General features: G+C 34.0%; 1 protein-coding gene and 1 non-coding gene across 2 annotated transcripts; both read left to right on the forward strand.

The window, feature by feature from the left end:
• The first annotated feature begins 4,425 nt into the window (after nucleotides 1–4,425).
• On the forward strand, nucleotides 4,426–4,532 carry LOC132315245 (small nucleolar RNA R71). Its single transcript, XR_009483605.1, has one exon. It is a non-coding gene; the product is annotated as a small nucleolar RNA R71 (small nucleolar RNA).
• Nucleotides 4,533–16,293: 11,761 nt separating this feature from the next.
• Nucleotides 16,294–17,483, forward strand: LOC132314051 (uncharacterized). The gene is made up of 2 exons (XM_059812968.1): nucleotides 16,294–17,181; nucleotides 17,328–17,483. The coding sequence occupies exons 1-2, from the start codon at nucleotides 16,294–16,296 to the stop codon at nucleotides 17,481–17,483; spliced, it is 1,044 nt and encodes a 347-aa protein (XP_059668951.1).
• Nucleotides 17,484–21,401: the final 3,918 nt, after the last annotated feature.

Below are 21,401 nucleotides of genomic sequence, written 5' to 3' on the forward strand. Positions count from 1 at the left end.
ACCTCGACTTGCCCACTTGTTTGGGGATGGTAGGGAGTGGCCACTTTATGTGTGACGGAGTATTTCAAGAAAAGTTGCTTCAAGAATTGATTACAGAAATGTTTTCCTCCATCACTTATCATAGCCCTTAGCATACCAAAACGAGCAAAGATATTTGATTTAACGAATGCAATTACCACGGAGTGGTCATTCGTTTTGGTAGCACAAGCCTCAACCCACTTTGAAACATAATCAACAGCAATGAGGATGTATTGAAAGCCATAAGACATTGGGAATGGTCCCATAAAGTCTATGCCCCATACATCGAAGATTTCAACTACAAAGATTGAAGTTAAGGGCATCATGTCTCTCTTTGACATTGATCCCAACTTTTGACACTGAACACACACCTTACAAAAGTTATAGGCATCTCGGTGGATAGTGGGCCAGAAGAGCCCACTTTGAAGAACCTTCAAAGCGGTCTTTTTTCCACTAAAATGCCCACCACAAGCAAGTGTGTGACAAAACGCAAGGACGCTCGGAACTTCACTTTCCGGCACACATCTCCTGATGATTTGATCCGGGCAATAACGAAACAGAATGGGATCTTCCCAATAGTATTTCCGGATGTTAGCAAAGAATCGGTCCTTTTCTTGTTTTGACCAATTAATGGGAAGTTTGCTGGTTGCAAGATAGTTAACAATGTCGGCGAACCAAGGCAACGTCCCATTTGAGATTTGAAAGAGTTGTTCATCCGGAAATGATTCATGAATTTCAAGATTTGGAGAAGATTCAACCATTAATCTAGACAGATGATCGGCAACGACATTGTCAGAGCCCTTTTTATCCTTGATTTCAAAGTCAAATTCTTGAAGAAGTAGAATCTATCTTATCAAGCAAGGTTTGGTTTCCTTTTTCATTAAAAGATGCCTAAGAGCGGCATGATCGGAAAACACAATTACCTTGGATCCTAAGAGATATGACCGAAATTTATCAAGGGCATATACTACGGCAAGTAACTCTTTCTCGGTGGTAGAATAGTTCAATTGGGCACCTGAGAAAGTCTTACTCGCATAGTATATAGCATATGGTAGTTTACCTATCCTTTGCCCCAAAACAGCACCCATTGCGAAGTCGGAAGCATCACACATAATCTCAAATGGTAAGGACCAATTTGGAAGTTGCATGATAGGAGCGGATGATAGAAGAGTGCGAAGTTGATGAAAAGCATTTAGGCATGCTTCATCAAAGACAAATGGAGTCTCCTTGGCAAGAAGGTTACACAAGGGTCTAGCAATTTTGCTAAAGTCTTTGATGAATCGGCGATAAAAACCGGCATGTCCTAGAAAGGAGCGGATTTCTCTCACCGTAGTAGGTGGAGACAATTCAGAAATTAGCTCAACTTTCGCTCTATCTACTTCTATTCCTCTTTTAGAGATGACATGTCCAAGCACGATTCCTTCTTGAACCATGAAATGGCTCTTTTCCCAACTTAACACACGATTAGTCTCACGACATCTTTGAAGCACTTTTTTGAGATTTTGGAGACACGAATCAAATGAGGACCCAAAAACCGAGAAGTCATCCATGAAGACTTCTAAATACTTCTCCACCATGTCCGAAAAAATTGACATCATACACCTTTGGAAAGTGGCAGGAGCATTGCACAATCCGAAAGGCATCCGTCGATAAGCAAATGTACCGAAAGGACATGTGAATGTGGTCTTTTCTTGATCCAATGGATCTAAGGCCACTTGATTGTACCCCGTGTAACCATCTAGGAAGCAATAGTATTGTTGCCCAGCCAATCTTTCCAAGATTTGGTCAATGAAAGGCAATGGAAAATGGTCCTTCCTAGTGGCAGAATTCAGCTTTCGGTAATCTATACAAACACGCCATGAAGTGGCGGTGCGTTTCGAAATAAGATCACCCTTAGCATTTTCAACAACTGTGATTCCCGACTTTTTAGGAACCACTTGAGTTGGACTAACCCACTTGGAATCAGAGATAGGATAAATGATTCCCGCATCTAGAAGTTTCACAACCTCCTTCATGACCACTTCCTTCATATTTGGGTTCAATCTCCTTTGAGCATCCCTAAATGGCTTTTCATCCTCTTCCATGTGTATGCGATGCATACAAATAGAAGGGTCAATGCCTTTTAAGTCAGCCACACTCCATCCAATGGTTTCTTTGTTAGCTTTAAGCACTTCCAAAAGATCATTCTCTTGGTCATTTTCAAGATTGGAAGCAATGATGACCGGAAGAGTCCCTTTTGGGCCTAAGAAGGCGTATTTCAGATTTGATGGAAGAGGCTTAAGCTCAAGAATAGGAGGAGAGATGAGAGATGGAACTGGTGGAGTACTAGAGAGTGAAGGAAGAGGTTCTTTCTTGCTTTTCCAAGGTGGGTAATCCAAAGTGGCCACAGAGTCCATTAAAGCATTCACCTCACTTATGGATCCTTCTGTGTCAAAACCACAACTTTCAAACATTTCGCAAAGGCACGCCTCAAGAGGGTCCTTAGATAAAATAGAGGGAAGAGTCTCCTCTATGGTTTCATCCAAGACATCTACTAGGAAACACTCGTCTTCATCTGTGGGATGTTGACTTGCATTGAATACATTAAGCTTAACCATCATGTTGCCAAAAGAGATGTCCATAATGCCGGATCTACAATTAATGGTGGCATTGGCAGTGGCAAGGAATGGCCTTCCTAGGATGACTGGAATGTGATTGGTGAGATTAGGGACTGGCTCAGTATCTAGTACCACAAAATCAACCGGGAAATAAAATTTATCAACCTTAATTAGAATATCCTCAACAATCCCCCTTGGTTTCTTAATTGATCTATCGGCTAGTTGGATTACTACCGATGTTGGCTTCAAGTCCCCTAACCCTAACTGCAAGTAAACAGAGTATGGAATGAGATTGATACTTGCACCTAAATCAAGGAGAGCTCTACGAACTTCTTGGTTTCCAATAACACAAGAAATAGTCGGAGCACCTGGATCCTTGAACTTAGGAGGAGTGTTAGAAAGAATGATGGAACTCACTTGTTCTGTTAAAAGCACTTTCTTAAGGTCCCTTCCCTTGCTCTTCCTCTTTTGTGTGCACAAGTCCTTCAAGAACTTTGCATATGGTGGAATTTGCCTAATTGCATCTAGAAGAGGAAGATTGATTTTCACTTGTTTAAACACTTCCATCATATCATGAATTTTTCCTTCTTGTCTCCCAAATGATGAAGTTTCTCTCAAAGCTTGAGGAAATGGAGCTTTTGGCTCATAAGGCTTCTCTAATTGGGGAGATGATGATGAAGATAATGGAATGTCCTTTTTGGAACCACTAGCATCCAAGGAAATTGGAATAGAATTTGGAATGGGATGGATGCAACCACTTGGTTGTGCCAATTCATTATCCTCCTTAGGTACCTCTACCTTATTATCCACTTTCCTACCACTCCTCAAGGTAGTAATTGCTTGAACTTGCTCATTTCCAGAAAATTCTGATGAAGGACTTGCTTGCGCCATAAATTGCCCTTTAGGATTGGTCTCAGTTTGACTAGGCAACTTACCTTTCTCTCTCACATTTAAAGAATTAGCTAATTGCCCAATTTGAGCTTCAAGCTTTGCAATTGATTGAGAGTGAGAATGAAACAGTTGATTATCTTTTTGAAGATTACCTAAAGCCTGCAAGACTTTGTCCTCAAAAGCTGAACTTTTAGGAGGCGCTTGATTTGGATTAGAGTAAGATTGAGAATTTGATGCTTGAGGATGAGAGTAGGACTGAGGATTTGATGCTTGAGGTTGAGAGTATTGATTCACATTCTGAGGATAGAATGAAGGACGGTAACCTTGAGAATTCTGATTTTGATTTTGGAAATGTGGGGGAACATACTTTGCTTGGTAACCTTGATTTTGAGGAGGGTTTGCACCGTCTCCTTGATTTCTCCATGCAAAGTTTGGATGATTTTTCCATCCCGGATTGTAAGTATTGGAATAAGGGTTGTTCCCTTGATGAATGAAAGCAGCATTTGCTTGTTCTTGAGACTCACTTGGTATAATTTGTCCAAGAGGGCAATTTGAAGTATGGTGAGTGTAACTAGAACAAGTCATGCACATTTCATTGGAATGGTGAGGATATGATTGAGTTGCCGGACCTTGATTCAAAAGGAATGTATCAAACCTTTGAGTACGATTTTTGACCTCAGCGGCAATTTCCATGGAAGAGTCTATTTGATTTATAGCTTTCTTTCCTCCCATATGTGCTAAGTGACTACCCCTAGAAGATGAAGATCTATGCATTGAGTTTTCACTCATTTTTTCGAAAAGTTGCCAAATTTCATCTTCATTTCTTTCAATGTAGCTTCCGCCACAAGAAGCATCAACAATGCCCTTATTGGCATCGGATAAACTTGAAAAGAAACATTGAACTAATTGCCACTTAGGAATGTCATGATGTGGACACTTCCGTAGCAAGTCATTCAAACGTTCCCATGCTTCATGAAGGGGTTCTCCTTCTTGTTGTTTAAATTCACGAATGGAAGTTCTCATGGCATCAGTTCGACTTGCGGGGTAATACTTTTTTAAGAACTCTTGTTGCAATTGTGCCCAAGAGGTGATTGTATTTGGCCGCAAGTTGTTGAACCAATATTTAGCTTTATCCCGAAGAGTGAAAGGGAAAAGCTTCATTTTTAGGACTTCTTCCGGAACATCCGTGATTTTCACGGTGGAACAAACTTCCAAGAACTCATCTAAATGTTTATAAGGCTCTTCATTGCTCAACCCATAGAAAAGGGGGCACATGTTAATGGTGGAAGCCTTAATCTCATAATGATGAGCACGAAAATTTGGCAATTGAATGCAAGTAGGTGCATTATATTGATTTGGAGTGTAACGATCCCTAAGGACCATTGGAGGATTGAGAGGATTGAGAGGAGGATATGCCATTTGACCTTGTTGAGGGTATGCCATTTGAACATATTGTTGTTGTTACTCACCAATTGGGGGAACAACATTTGGCCTTGGCATCCCTAGATTAGGTTGTTGCACCGCATGATTAACTGGTTGTGGCATTCCCACGGGTGGATGCACACCTTGAGGATCCACAATATGAACTTGTGGTGGGTGGTGCACACCATTATGATCCACATGACCAAGATCTACAACGGGATCTTCAATTGGATCTTCCATTAAAGGTGATGGAAGATCAAAATTTAAAAGATTAAGATGACTATCCCTAGTACTACTTCTTAAACGCCGAAGAAAAATTTCGAGATTTTGATTTACAGGAGCAAGAGGACGATTAAGTGATCTACGACCATGCATGCACTAGAACAAGTCAACACACCAACATTTCAAAATTTCAACCTCCACATACGATGTTCCCAAACTCCTCAATAATATCAATGCACTTAAAACAAATAAATGCCTCCACACGGGCCGATGCCTTCTACAAGAAGGTATGCTTGGACTTAAAAATAAAACAATTCAATTTAAGCCTCCACTTGGGCTGTCCAAAGCATGCAAATTGGTATACAATTAAAGTACTAAAATTAAAGAGAACTTACAGATGGTCCTTAAGCAACTTCAAAAATTTTTTTTAATTGCTTCTAAGTCCAGCGTTTGCTCCACTTTGCTTCAAGTACCTAATTGACAAATCAAATAAAAAAAAAATTAAAAATTAAAATGACTTAAAAGTAGACAATCAACAAAGAACTAATGTTTAATTCAATTCTTCAAAACCGTTAGATCCCCGGCAACGGCGCCAAAACTATGGTGCGACTGAGCGTGTGCACAAAATAATGCACAACACTTTAGGTTTAGAAATAATGTCAAGTGGGCACCATATTTTAAAATTTATAAAACCACTAAACACTTATACTATGGAGTATGAAGTGAGCAGGGATCGTCCCAAGAGATCTAAACAATTATAGGTTTTCCAGAATTGAATTATACTTTAGTGCTTCTGTGATTGCCAAAAGGGTTTTGTTTGTGATTAAAACTAATTTTAAACTAAATGATTGCAATAAAGAAATAGAGTTTAAGAGATTGGAAAGAGACTTAGGGTGTAGGATTCACCACTAAGCACATTCCCTAACTCACTCACTTTCAACTAATTGGGGAAATAATACTATGTAATCTATATGTGGCTAACAAGAGCAATGAAAAGTGTAAACCATCAATTTTAAGCATGAATCAACTACCTAATGACAATTAAACTAAGTGTAGTGCAATTCACCCATTCAAAGCATGATTTATCAATCCAAGTTACAAATTTAACACACATTAATCTAGAAGATAATGCAATTGTGACAAAAAATATGGAATTCAAACATAAGTATGGATGGTCTACTTACCTAATAATTGAATTGCAATTAAATTAATTAAACTTAAATTAAACTAATTAAACATGAATTTAAAACTAATTAAACAACAAATTAACCTAAACATGTAGTACCATCCATCAAATGTAAGCATTTTTCATCAATTTGAAACACAATTACAACTAAGCAATACCATGCATAGCCATCACAAGAATCAATTAACAAAGAATTCGTGTGTAAAATTTGTTTATCAATCAACCGCACATAAGACAATATGAGATTAATACAGATAATCAATTGGAAGAATTTAATTCATAATATTCAAGACTATACACTAATTACATAAATTAATCCCCAAAAAGTATGAAAAGAGAGAGAGAATAGGTTACATGCTTAGGGTTTATCCAACCCTAAGTAGAAGAATCAGCCACTCATGGTTGATGGAGTCGAAGATAGGACAATCCCCATCATCTGCTTCATCTTCTCTGAACTTTTCTTCCAAACCCTAGCCTGTTCTTCTTTTTCCCTTTCTTCGCGTGTTTTTCCAGAGAGAAAATACAATACTACGATACAGAAAAAAAAAATAAAAAATAAAACTTTTTTTTTTTTTTTCTCTAATAATCTTTACCTAAATAAAAACTAAAACCAACCCTAATCTAATGGCTCACTGGGCCTTAAGTAACAATCTCATTAAAGCCCAACAGTTCCCAAAATGAGCCCAAAAATTAAATAAAAACTGTAATGTTGCTAAGTCCTGGGGGATCGATCCCCCACCCTGGGGATCGATCCCCCCAGAGTTGACAAATTCCTTTAAGCCTTATTCAGCTCCATTTTTGCCCCGGGCTATTTGGTTTGCTTCTCCATCTTTGGGAACATCATCAAAGGCCCGAAATTGACCGCTTTGTGCCATTGTCTGAAAATCTTTGCTTAACTCCAAAATGGCTTAATTGGACTGTTCTTAACTCATTTTAACTTTATTGCCCTGAAATACACATAAACATAAATTAGGACTAAAATATAAAATTAAGATAGATGCAAAGACTGAAATACCTTAGCTTAGGTGCTGAAATGTGCAACATTTAAGCACTTATCAGTCACATCAACTTTTTCAAGAGTCACGTCAATAGCTTTCGCTCTCCAGAAACATGCACTCCATCAGGCTCTCCGAATTTTTGCTTTGAAAAAAAAAAAAATTAAAATTAAAATTTTATATATATATATATATATATATATTATAACTTTTCCTAGATTGCAGTAATTGGAATAAGAAAATAATGATTACAAAATCATATGGGAATAGGTAGATGAATTTGTAATTTAAAAAAAAAAAAAAATTAAATTATATATATATATATTTAAAAATTATAGCCGTTAAGGCACTATTTGTATCCGCCAAACAATGCCTTAATGGCCAAATGCATTGTTTGTGTACACATTTAAAATTTAAAGTAAAAAAATAAAAGGAGCAAATTTTAAGGGGAAAAAAAAGATTTTTTAATTTATTTTTGGACAAATAGTGCCTAAACAATATATTTTTATTTAATAAAATTTATTTTATTTTATTTTTTAAAAAAAGAGCTCCAAATAACCTATTTTTAGGTATTTTCAAATAATAATAATAAAAAAATCTGTCGGACTGTTCCAGGAGCGTTTGAAAATAAAACAAAAAAACGGCGCCGTTTTGGAACAGAAAAAAACCAAAAGAATAATATAAAACGATCGCGGGCCGGCTGGCGGTATTCTGCGAGCCGGCCCGCGAGGCAAAGTGGGCCTCGCCCTTTTCAGTTAGGCCGGTGCCACAGTTTTGGGCTCCCATATTGTCAAAAGCGGGCTTTAGCTAGTCCACTTCAGCTGCTCTAAGTGTATCTATTTTGTTAAGATTTTTAATTTTGTGAATCTTTTGAACAACATAACATATTTTAATTTCTTCAAAATTTAAACAAGTCTAATTATTTCTTACTTTATTTTTGAAAATTTATAATATTTAATTATTTTTGAAAATTTTTAATATTTAATAATTTTGGAATTCCTAAATTATTAAGTGTATCTGTTTTATTAAGATTTTTTTAATTTTGTGAATCTTTTGAATGATCAAAACACATAGTCCAATGTTAATGTAAGTGCAACATAACATATTTTAATTTCTTCAAAATTTAAACAGGTCTAATTATTTTTTACTTTATTTTTGAAATTTTTTAATATTTAATTATTTTTGAATTCCTAAATTATTCTGAGTTATTGCAAATTTTTTTCCCAGCTATTGAAACAACATACTCAGGTACAAACCACCAAAGATAAATTCAAATTTTATCTTCAGTCCTCACACACACCGTCTCTCTGTAGACTGTAGGGACAATTTTTATTGCTTCAAGTACTATGTGAAGTGTGGGGACCAGTGAAGCAGCAGAGAATCCACTGATATTTACCCCAAAAAAAAAAGCAGAGAATCCACTGAAATCATAAAAAGGCTATATATCCACGTGGCAGAGAATTACTGAATCATAAAAGGTTAATATCCACGTGGCAGAATCACATCCATAAACAAGGTATAGAGTCTATAGACTGGAGGAAAGAAGTGGTCGTACCATTTTCTGATTATCATCATAATAGCCCAGATTTGTAATTATGATAGGCTGCAGGACTGGACAGTAGGCCCAGATTTGTTGCGATTTGTGAAACAACCCCGTACATCAGTCTACATCTATATATATTTATATTATAATATTATTTACACTTGTGAAAAGGTAATTGTGTAACTTAAAAAATAATTATTATTATTTACTTGTGAATTTAAGATTAGAAGAATCATTTCATTTTAAAGAGGTCTTAACATACAAAAGTGAAATGTGAACATGACCTAATAATTACCAAATATAGTTCGTATTTATTTTTCAGTTTTCTTACTCTTTCTGCGTACTTTACCAAAGGGCATGTAATCCGATGGTTATAGCCCGTCTGAGCATGGACAAAAAAATGTGTGTATGAAGAGTGTGAGTGTATGTTTTTGGTCAATATAAAATATATAAAAATAAATAAATAAAATCTGGGAATAGTTTGGGGGAGGTATGTGATTTGCCTTTGGCCAGACGATTCTTGCTTCTTCGGCCGACCGGTCTTCCAATCTTATTAAGTTGTGTTTGAGAGTATCGAATTTGGGCCATGAAGTCCTTGACTAGTTGACTTCATGTGTAGAACTTTGTTCACGTGCCAGATGGTCCTGTGTGTGTTAGTCCTCCATTTTGGGCTGCCAGGAGTGGGCTTCTAGGGCTTGGGTTGTAACCCTATTCCATTTGGGCTATAACCTTGGGCCTCATATTGGTTTTCACTTTGGGCCTAGTTTGGAAATGTACTTGTTTTTATTTGGGCTTTTGCGTTGCAGCCAATTTTGGGCCTCTTTAAATTTGCATCCAGCTACTAATATGGAAATCACAACCAAAACTCAAAACCCTCTCCGCACTCTAAAGCCCATCCACTTCTCTGAATTATGCAGTAATCTTCTAATAAATATTCATTATAAACCTTATTGAAAATAAAAAAATTGTTTATGTTTTCAACTGAAAATAAAAAATAAAAAAATATATGAACACTATCGAATATGTCAATTTTTATCATTTATTACAGTTCATCTTTAAAGAAAAACCTTTTTTTTTTTTACCTTTTCCTTTCAATTTCAATTTTGCTTCATACTGTTGAGTCATTCAATTTTAAGTGTGATTGTCACAGACAATATAGGATTTTATGAATTTATTGTTTTTTAGATTCTAATTTTTTTCTTCTTTCTTTTTTTTTTCTTCTTTTCATGACATTGATCTTCGGCCATGGAACCTGTTTTTTGTTTTTTGTTTTTTGTTTTTTGTTATTAGGGATATATGTAAATTTGTCTCCATTCTTCTTACCCAAAAGAGAGAGAGAGTGAAGGATAAAAAAAAACTCAATTATTTAGATCATGTCAAGAATCAAGATAAAAAATATTTACCAACAAAATCTATTCGACTTTACTAAAAATTATCCATTAACACTTAATTTTAACCGCCCTTATATAATCTTTGAAATTAACTTAAATTGACCATATGTCTAAACTGATAAGAAAAGGATTTTTTAAAAAACACTATTAGAAGAAGATCAATCTATTAAAAAAATATATACAACTGTAAAAACCAAAATGAAAGGAATTTAAAGAAAAAAGAAAAGAAAGATGCTCAAACCTTCCAAAAAAAATAGTCTTCTAAATCAATCAATATAAACTATGAAAACATTCCAAGACTACTGAGTGCTCAAGAGCAAGATTATCAACTTTACTTTTCTTGGAACAATGCGATTCCAAGAAATCCAAAGGCACAGACTTATCAAATTTTGTTTTCTAATCCAAATAGTCTTTGATGGGATAAAAAATGACACTTTTACTAAATCAGATTAAGTATCGTTTCAAATTCAAGTTCCAAGTACTGAGGCGAAAATATTGGTTGGTTGTGACAACAAACATCCCCAAGTAGTAGTTAGAGAAGATAAAACGCAATCTCCATACTCTATATATTTTACTTCGACTAATTAAATGAGGTTTGCAAGACATATATTGTGATTTATTCAATTCTCTGCAATTGTTTTTGGTCATTGACTTGACCCTCGGAGCATTTTCCCCCGGCACTATATCAGTACCGTTCGTCATCCCTTTGTTTTGCAAGAAACGTCACCATTCTAGGTCGTGCAGATTTTCGCATCAACAGGGGAAATGATTAGTTTGTTGAAGAAATAGTGATTCTGGCGCGACTCAACTCAGGAGGAATAAACCATTACATGTTTCTAGTTATAGAAACTGACCTAAAAGAATCCCGGCATCCAGACAATCATAAGGTGTTGCAATATTGGTACAGTAGGTCCCCCGTTCCTGTGGAATGAAGGGTCTCCACATTAGGATCCCCATCCATATGATAGCATTATAAGCATGATGATAATGCTCAAATATCTGGCACATCAATCCCAGCACACCATTCCAGCAAATGTCTAGTCTCTTTCGCTTGCCTACTAAGATGTAGTCACCCAACCAAACCCTGGATGTCGAAAGCAATGTACCAAGGCTTGGTCATCCCAGACCCCAAGGCATGGCTTGGTCATTCCATACCTACCTAACCTGATGGGACTCTACACACTAAGATGGTCTCTACGATCAGAATGGTTTTCATACCTAAGGATGTCTCTCAAGGGTCTTACGTTGAAGGTCTTTATGCCTAATGATGTCTAAGTCCAGGGTGATCCCTACACCCAATGAGGTATTAATCTGCCGGTCACCGGGACATCTTTAGTCGGACGTTGGGCACCATGCCCCCGTTCACAGATTACTAAGTAGGTCACTGGGCATCAAGCCCTCATTCGCCAGTCGCCGCCTTTCTTTTTTTATAGGAAAGGCCCCTAACTTTTTTAGAATCATCTGGAACACAACTCGGCATCCCAGGCAATTGTAAATTGTTGCAGCACCAGAACACCCGGTCCCTCATCATTATATACTTGGATAATGGATTCTGATTCAAGATTCCCCCATTTATCATAACCCATTTATCATACTGGGGGCAGAGCAATGAGTCATATGATAGCAATATGCATATGATGGCAAGGTCCAAAAGCCTGGTGTACCAACCTTTATACACCAAGCCAACCAAATGCCTAGTTTCGTCGAAACAAACAATTAGGTTTCAATTTGAACCATCAAATTCGGCGACAAGTGTGAAGACGAAAATGGAGTGTATTGTCGGTGGAGATTTTAGTATTTTATGCCCTTGTACTTTGAGAAATTTATTTTATAACGATTAAGTGGGTTCAAGATGTGGGTTGTACGGGCCAAGTATGGGTCAAGTGCTAGAGGTTCCGGGATTCTTTTTGGACATTTTTTTTAGGCACGACTCTTAAAAATGCAATTAAAGTTATTTTCAGATCTCAAGTAAGTTCATTCTCAATTTTCAGATATATCTAAAATTGGGAGTCATTTAGCATTTGCAAACATAATTTGGAGTAAAATAGGTGTATAAGACCAAGTTAAAAGCACGAGGCAAAATTCTCCATCACCCAGTGTTTGGCTTTTATTATTATTATTATTTTTTATAATGGGTGTGCCAAGGTTTGTTTCGACCCAAACAGTTAAATGGATAGCCAAAATATCCAAAAAATTAGCCTCTAAATGGAATCAGACGATTATTGGAAGATAAGGATGACCCCTTCCTCCAGGTTCTTCAATGCCTCAATTAAGAGGACTTTTAACAACAATGGAGGAATGGATGAAGGGTGCAAAGAAAATTGCACAAGTGTTTATCAATTCTAGAAAAAATAACTTAGAATACAAACGTTCTTCTTTTATTAAATAAGTAGATTCCTATACAATAAGTACAAGAAGAGTTTTAATCTAAACCTAACACTAAACTACTTGTATGGAAAGTAGTACAAATAAATACAGCAAGTAAATAAAGGCTACATTGTAAGAAAGGAAATTATGATGGTTAGTGAGGACCTCTTGTTTAGATCCTTTCACCACTATTTATAGAGACTCCTTCCAGCAATTGAAAACAGTTGCACTTCTTACACTGTTTGAAATTGAATTCCTTATTTGAATTCAAGCATTCTTGTCTTAAATGTATCTCTTCTTCAAAGAGCAACATACTTATCCACAAAGTGAGGACTTCTGATGGCATGGCATCATGATCAAAGTCTTCTTTACATTTTGTCATCACATGGCGTATATAACTTTGTTTCTAACTAAAAGTCTTGTAATAGTATTCTACAATTGCAACCAAAACAACACATCATTCTCCTAATCGGATATCGCCATGTGGCTAGCTGGGAATTATTTTTAAGATACAAATACTAATAAGTGTTGCCAACAAATTCACTTTTAAGTAGAAGTCTTTTAGAATAACAATATTCAATTATTATCACTAAACATGTGGTTGAATTAAAATTTTATTTTAGGGTGCAAACACCAAGTTTGACTAAACCCTTCGGCGAAGCTCGAAGTGTGAGGGCGTCGGCGAAAAGGAGTAGTGAAGGTTCTAATTGGGTTTCACTCTCTTGAATTTGTGTTTCAAACCCTCTATTTCATTCAAAACCGCTTCTAAATTCCTATGATAATCATTCAGCCATCTCTATATTCTTTTGACCCATCGCTGTTGTTAAATCAATTGTCTTCTCCGGCAATACTTCCTCTAAAATTTCTTTGATACTCCGGACAATCTGTAACTGTTACACAATATATATAAACGCACACACATGTAAAAGGAGGAAGAGAGAAAGGCTAAGTCGGCAAGAATTTTATTTATTTATCTTAATACGCGAAGAAGAAGATGAATAGTGTTTGTACTGTGTGTGTGTGTGTGTGTGTGTGGACTGAAGGGATAAGGGCGTAACAGTAAGATAAAGGTATGTTTGGGTGTAATGGTCACAATAAGGGGTAATAAAGTCTTTTAATGCTCATTAGGGCATTATGGCTATTGAATATATATTGTGTGATCACATGACCGCACGTGATCATTTTAACGATGAGATTCAACTGATAGCTTGCCAGGTAGGGCTATCTGCAACAAAAATATAACTTTTAAGGGTCAAGTGCAAACACCATCCCTCAAGTATGCATATAATGCATATCACACCCCTCCCGTGCAAAAAACACCTCTCAAGTTTCAATGTGGTGCAATTAGGTCCCCCTCACACATTTAAAACTTAAATTGACCAAAATACCCTTACTAAAGCATTTTATTAAATATATAAAAATAATTTTTTTTTGTAAAAAGACCAAAAAGGACACACTAAAGCAATGACATCGTTTTGCAAGCAGTATACCCATTTTCATTAAAACATTAAATCATTCCATTTTCCATTCATTTACATCATCACTGCCTCACGATCTTGAGAGAGCGACCACAAACCCTAGCCGGTTGCAATTGCAACCTCACGTTTTTGATACCAAAAACCCAAGATCCATTCTCATCATCACGAGGAGGGGTCACGTTCTATAGAGAGAAACCAAAACCCTAGCCTTAGGTTGCGATCGTGATCATGATTTTCCATTGCAAACCAAAAACCCTAGCTTTAAGTTCCATTAACCCTAAACGTATAAATCGTTTAAAGATCGAAGGTTGGTTCGTGTCCTTCTGCGAAACCTGAATATAAGTTCTTGGTAACCCTTATTTATCTTTCTATTTTATTTATGTCCATGTGATTTTTCTCTCAATAAGGATTTTAATTTCCTTCTCTGTTAGGGTTTCTTTTCTTCTTTGTTAGGGTTTTATTTCCTTCTCTGTTAGGGTTTTTTCCTTATTTGGTATGTTATTTATTTATTTATTAGAGTTTTAATATATGTGATTTATTGATGGGTATTTTTTTCGCTCTCTATTAAATCACCGCACTACATTTCCTTCTTTATTAAGGTTTTTTTCCCTTCTCTATTAAGGTAATTTTCCTTCTTTGTTAAGGTTTTTTTTATTTTCCTTCTTTGTTATGTTTTTTTTTTTTCCTTTTCTCTCTATTAGAGTTTTAATATATGTAATTTATTGATAGGTATTTTTTTCTTTCTCTGTTAAATCACAGCACTACATTTCTTTCTCTATTAGGGTTTTTTTTCCTTCTATGTTAGGGTAATTTTCCTTCTTTGTTAAGGTTTTTTTTTTCCTTTTTTGTTTTTTTGTTTTTTTTTTTTTTGTTTTTTCCTCTCTCTATTAGAGTTTTAATATATGTAATTTATTAATAGGTATTTTTTTCTCTCTCAATTAAATCACCGCACTACATTTCCTTCTCTATTAAGGTTTTTTTCCTTCTCTTTAGTGTAATTTTTCTTCTTTGTTAAGGTTTTTTTTTTTCTTTTTTTTTTTTTTTTTTTTTCCTTCTTTGGATTTCTATATATCTATTTCTCTCTCTATAGTATGTCTATAAAGTTAAGCTTTTATTTTTTTTATTTTGTAATTAACTGATTGAATGTTACGACTCTGTATTTTTTTTCCTTTTGACTTTTTGACTAATGATTGATTTTGTGATCCATATTACAGTGGTTTGTCCAAAGGGCTAAATTTATATTCATTTGATACAAATGATTGATTTTGTGATCTATATTACAGTGGTTTTTCTTTCCTTTTTTGTTAGGGTTTTTGTTTTAAATTTTTTTTCTAACTGTTTTTGTGGTCCCAAGCATAACATATTGATTGCTTTTGTGGTCCCTAGCATAACATATTGATTGCGTTTGTGGTCCCTAGCATAACAGATTATTTATATATATATATATATATATATATATATTTTCCTAGAAGTTGTCAAATTGGCTATTTCTATCTTCATTCAATACATTTTTGCCATTTTATATGTTTGTGTTGTTTGTTTATGTAGTTAAGAGTTACTGGTTCTCATAATGGTGGACCACATAGCCTAAAAAGTTAGGTTTTTTTAATTATTGTCTTTAAATAATTACATAGCCTAAAAAGTTAGGTTTTTTTTTATTTTTTATTATTGTCTTTAAATAATTATTCCAAACACACTGCAATTTTATTGTTTATTGCTACACATTATTATTTATTGTACATGTATACTGACTTTAATATTGCATGTCTATAATAACTTTATTATTTTTAATTTCCATATTGTTCTTTATTGTACATGTATACTAACCATGTTTTTTAGTGTCCATGCCATACATATTGTATGATGGATCTATAGATCCCGCTCTGATATGCATGGATATTTTCAGAGTTTTACTTATTGTTAATGGTGTTGTGTACTTTGTAACTATTTAGAAGATGGACACAAGTCATTTAATTCATCTGCATCATTTGGGCAATTTCGACAAGCGTAACAAGTATGTTGAAGGTGACTTGGAGCTGTTTGATAATGTGGACAATGATACAATGTCATACATTGAACTTCAAGGCATGCTCAAAAGTCTTCATCTGAATGCACACAGTAAGATTTTTTACATGGATCCCATCCTTTGGAATTTATTATAAGTTTTTAATGACCTAAGTGTAATGGCTATGTTTGAGACATACAAAAATATTCCACTGATCCGCATTTATGTCAGTAAGCCAAATGAAAAGGATAATGAAGTTGTTAGATCAGTGGAAGAAGAAGTTGACACTGATAATGACAGTGTTTTCAGTGTTGAAAATCAGAATGCTGACACTGATGACAATGCTAAAAACCAAAATGTTGAGAATGAGAATGCTTACAGTGATGGCAATGCTGAAAATCAGAATGCTAAGAATGATGAGTTTGGTAATATTGAAGTGGATGATGAGGAATTGGATGATGTGTCCATGTATGCACCAAGTGATGAGTTATGGAGTATTCACAGTGAATCTGATGATAAAGAGATTAATAGTGCACCTAGAAAACCAAAAACTAAAATTGCAAGGGATGAGAGGAATAAAGAATTGGTTATAGGCATGAAGTTTGCGAATGCTAAAGAATTTAAAGTTGTCTTGAGAGAACATGTTATTGCTAACAGGTATGACATAAGGTTTAAGAAGAATGAAAGAAAAAGGGTCACTGTTATATGTGTGAATGAATGTAGATGGAGGATACATGCCACTTTGAAAGGAAATGGCAGCTTTGAGCTAAGTACAATTAAATCTCATGATCCTGATTGCCCTGAAGCTGAGATAAATAGGCTAGTAACTTCTACCTACATTGCAAAGAAGTATGTGCACAATTTTAGAAAGCTACCTGAATGGAAAAATGATTGTATCCAACACCATGTTGCTGATAACTTGGAGATTGAAGTGTCTAGGTTTAAAATGATGAGGGCAAAGAGAAAGGCCTTGGAGATTATTGAAGGTCACCATGAGGACCAGTTTTCCAAAATTAGAGAATATTTTGCCCTTGTAATGAAGACAAATCCTTGTAGTGTTTGCAAGGTAAAGGCAAAGTTGGAGCCTGATGGGATGTCAACAAGATTGGAGAGAGTCTTTTCTTTTTAAATGCAATGTGGAAGGGGTTTAAGGAGGGTTGTAGACCTTTCATTGGATTAGATGGTTGTTTCTTGAAGACTTCTTATAATCAGATTATGCTTAATGTTGTTGGTAGAGATGGAGACAACAGTTTTTATCCCATTGCACTTGTTGTTGAAGCAGAGACTAAAGACAGCTTGGATTGGTTCATAGAGGAAATGGCTGTTATTAGTCCCCACAAAGCAATAACTTGGATTTCAGACATATAGAAGGTAAATTTGCTATTTATTATTTTTATTTTTTTTGAAGTAATTCAGTTATTTTGTTCAAATGTACTCATATGCAGTTTATATGTAAAGCTGACTAAGAAATTGTTTTATATGTTACCTTTAGGGCTTGGTGGACACACTTACATCTTTGGATGGTGGTCAAGATTACAGGTTTTGTGTTAGGTATTGCATGACTTTAAGAAGAAATATCAAAGACTGATTGCATTGAATTTACATTTATATAAATTGGTGGCATTTATTTTATTTTATTGATTTGACATTGCCAAAATTGGTGTGGCATTGATACTTATCAAAAAAAAAAAAAAAAACTGGTGTGGCATCGCATTGAATTAACATTGCCAAAACTGGTTTATTTTATTTTATTGAATTGACATTGCTGAAACTGGTGTGGCGTATATAAAAATAATATATATATATATATATATATATACGGTATTGCATTGAATTAACATTGTCAAAACTGGTAACATTTATTTTATTGTATTGAATTGTTATTGCCAAAACTAGTAGCATTTATTTTATTTTATTGAATTGACATTGCCAAAACTGGTGTAACTTTGATACTTATCCAAAAAAAAAACTGGTGCGGTATTGCATTTGATTAACATTATCAAAATTGGTGGCATTTATTCTATTGCATTGAATTGTAATTGCCAAAAGTTGTGGGATTTATTTTATTATATTGAATTGACATCACCAAAACTGGTGTGGCATTGATACTTATCTAAAAAACAAAAAAAAAAAAAAAAAACTGGTGTGGCATTGATACTTATCTAAAAAACAAAAAAAAAAAAAACTGGTGTGGCATTAATACTTATCCAAAAATAAATAAAATGGTGTGGCATTGCATTGAATTAACATTGTTGGCATTTATTTTATTGCATGGAATTGTAACTGCCAAAAGTTGTGGGATTTATTTTATTATATTGAATTGACATTGCCAAAATTTGTGTAGCATTGATACTTATCCAAAAATAATAATAAACCGGTGTGGCATTGTATTAAATTAACATTGCTGGCATTTATTTTATTGCATTGAATTGTAATTGCCAAAAGTTGTGGGATTTATTTTATTATATTGAATTGACATGTTTGGTGTAGCATTGATACTTATAAAAAAAAAAAAAAAATTTGTTGCAGCATTACATTGAATTAACATTGCCAAAACTGGTGACATTTATTTTATTGCATTGAATTGTAATTGCCAAAACTTGTGGGATTTATTTTATTATATTGAATTGACATTACCAAAACTGGTGTGGCATTGATACTTATCCCAAAAAAAAAAAAAAACTGGCGTGGCGTTGCATTGAATTAACATTACCAAAACTTATGGCATTTATTTTATTATATTGAATTGTAATTGCTAAAACTGGTGACATTGCATTGAATTGACATTTATATAAACTGGTGGCATTTATTTGCATTTACTTTTAGGACAGTTTGCATTTAGTTTTAGGACAATTTGCATTGATCAGGTTCTTATTCATGCTTTGTTTAATGTTTTTTTTTTTTTTTTTTGCGGAAGGTTGCTTTGTTTAATGTTCCAGGTCATTACTTGTTGGCCAGTTTGTAGGGACTATTGATGGATTTTGGTATCTCAACAACATATGCAGAGCTGTGTAGGGTATGACTTAAATTAGTACAACAATTACTTTTGTGTATGATGGTGAATATAGTACTACTTTTGGAGTTGCTAAAACTAGTATTACTTTTTGTATAGGCTGACTGGGATGACTTGTATAAGCTTGTTTACTTTTTGACTAGGATGACTTGTATAGGCCTGCTTACTTTTTGACTAGGATAACTTAATGAAAGTGGTTCTACATGGATTTTTTTTTTTTTTGTGTGTGTGTGTGTGTTGAAAGTAATATCTTTACTGAAGGTGAAACTAGGTTTTGTTTGGAATGATTATTTTGGTAAATTGACTACTCCGGTTCCTGTAAGTTTATGAAGGTGCATTGTATGTTTTTTTTTTTTTTTCCTATTTAATGTTTAGTGAATGCTTATTAGTAAGGTATTCATTGGTATAGTTGAATGGTTTGATAAATATGGCATTGGTATAGTTGAATGGTTTGATATATACGGTATGCACTAATTGAATGGTTATAACTAATGACAGGTTAGATGAATGAATTGATATGGTTGAATGTTAAGTGATGACAGTTTTTCATTCATATGGTTGAAGTATTAAAGTTGATTGCAATATTTCATGAACAAATTTACAACAGAAACTAAAATACAAGCATGCAATACAGGAAGTCAAATAAGAGATTCACATCACTATCTTAAGAAAAACAATACAGGTAAAGAAGCCAAAGAGAAAAATGCCAAACAAACCACAACATATTCTACCAATAGTAGGTACCGAAGGCTGAACTTCAACAGTTTTTTTTTTTTACTTTTTTTCTCAAGTCTACTATCATATTTTCTAACTCCAATAACCTTTCATCCTTCACATTCATGGGTGCCTCTGAAATTCTTGTTGGTGCTGTAGCTTGTTGCAACTCTTGCACCTCTGTCATAAGATCCCAAACTAATTTACGGTAGTACTCGGACAATTCTTCATCTTTCCACCTTAAAAAACCACACGAACCAGTTCTATAGTTTGCACAACCATAAAACCTTCTACTCAGATTTCTCTCTATATTTGAAATCTTCAAAGGACTTCTAACTTTACAAAGGCAGTAACATTCTTTCGCCCTTCCATATGAGTAAGAACGACTTCTCTTTCGCCCTTCCATATGAGTAAGAACGACTTCTTGAGGTTGAAGATTCCATGTAATATTATTGCATGTATGCCTCTAGCTGAAAAAAAAATAGAGAGAGACAAATACAATATTAGAGAAAGACAAATGCTAGAGGAAGTATAGAGAGAGAAAAAACTAAAAGGGTATATATAGAGAAAAAAATAAAATGTATATATAAATATATATATATATATATATATATATAAGGTTATGTGCACAAAACACCCCTATACTATGAGATTCGTAGCATATATACTCCTTGGACATTTTGGGAAGAGCAAAAGGGTAAATATAAGTATTACAACAATAATTTATGTCAGATTTCTGACGGAGGGGTAATTTTGCACAATTTCAAAAGATTAGGAGTGTTTATTGCACACTTTTTCAAATAGGGGTAAAAGTGATACGAAAAGTATACTTCAGGGTGCTTTCTGCACTTCCCCCAACTTTTAAAGTTTAGGGAGTTTGTTGCATCGCCAATATATATATATATTAGTAAAAGATACGTGCGATGCACGTGATGAATATTTTGTAACTTATAGAAATTTTCTTTTCATATATATTTTTAATTATTTTATAGAAATTATTTTATTTTATTTATATATATATCCTTGTCTAATTAGATTTTATTTTATTAAAAAAACTCATAATAAATAGATAAATACAGAGATTATATGTAACAGAGTTCTATTTTAAAATTAATTAATAAAATTTTTTTATATTAAAAAATAAATACTAAAATGCTAAAACTCTTTACACTTTTATATTTTATTTATATGCATTATTATATTATTATATACTTTCTTTAAATATATCATTGTCTAATAGAGTTTTATAAATAATAAAATAGATAATTTGTGGTAAAGTTTTATAAAATAATTTGTCATTTGGTACAATTTTATAGAAATTATTTTATTTTCTTTAAATATATCCTTGTCTAATTACATTTTCTTTTATTAAAAAACTTATAATAAATAGATAAATACATGTTATATATGATAAAGTTTTAAAGAAAATAAAATAGTTAATTTATGGTAGAGTTTAGGTAATCCGTGTTAGTGTTTTATAGAAACTTTCTTAATATATCCTTATTTAATGTGATAGAGTTCTATTGAAAATAAAATAGGTAATTTGTGGTAGAATTTTA

Source organism: Cornus florida, unplaced genomic scaffold, assembly GCF_030987335.1.
Source record: "Cornus florida cultivar Cherokee Brave unplaced genomic scaffold, ASM3098733v1 CherokeeBrave_3.0.0_Hap2_Chr06, whole genome shotgun sequence".
Taxonomy (NCBI): domain Eukaryota; kingdom Viridiplantae; phylum Streptophyta; class Magnoliopsida; order Cornales; family Cornaceae; genus Cornus; species Cornus florida.

Excerpts from the sequence above, each read along its gene's own strand:
- LOC132314051 (XM_059812968.1), top strand. The coding sequence starts at position 16,294 with ATGGCTATGTTTGAGACATACAAAAATATTCCACTGATCCGCATTTAT. Across the intron at positions 17,182-17,327 it reads ATCCTTGTAGTGTTTGCAAG|ATTATGCTTAATGTTGTTGG; the intron begins GTAAAGGCAAAG and ends TCTTATAATCAG.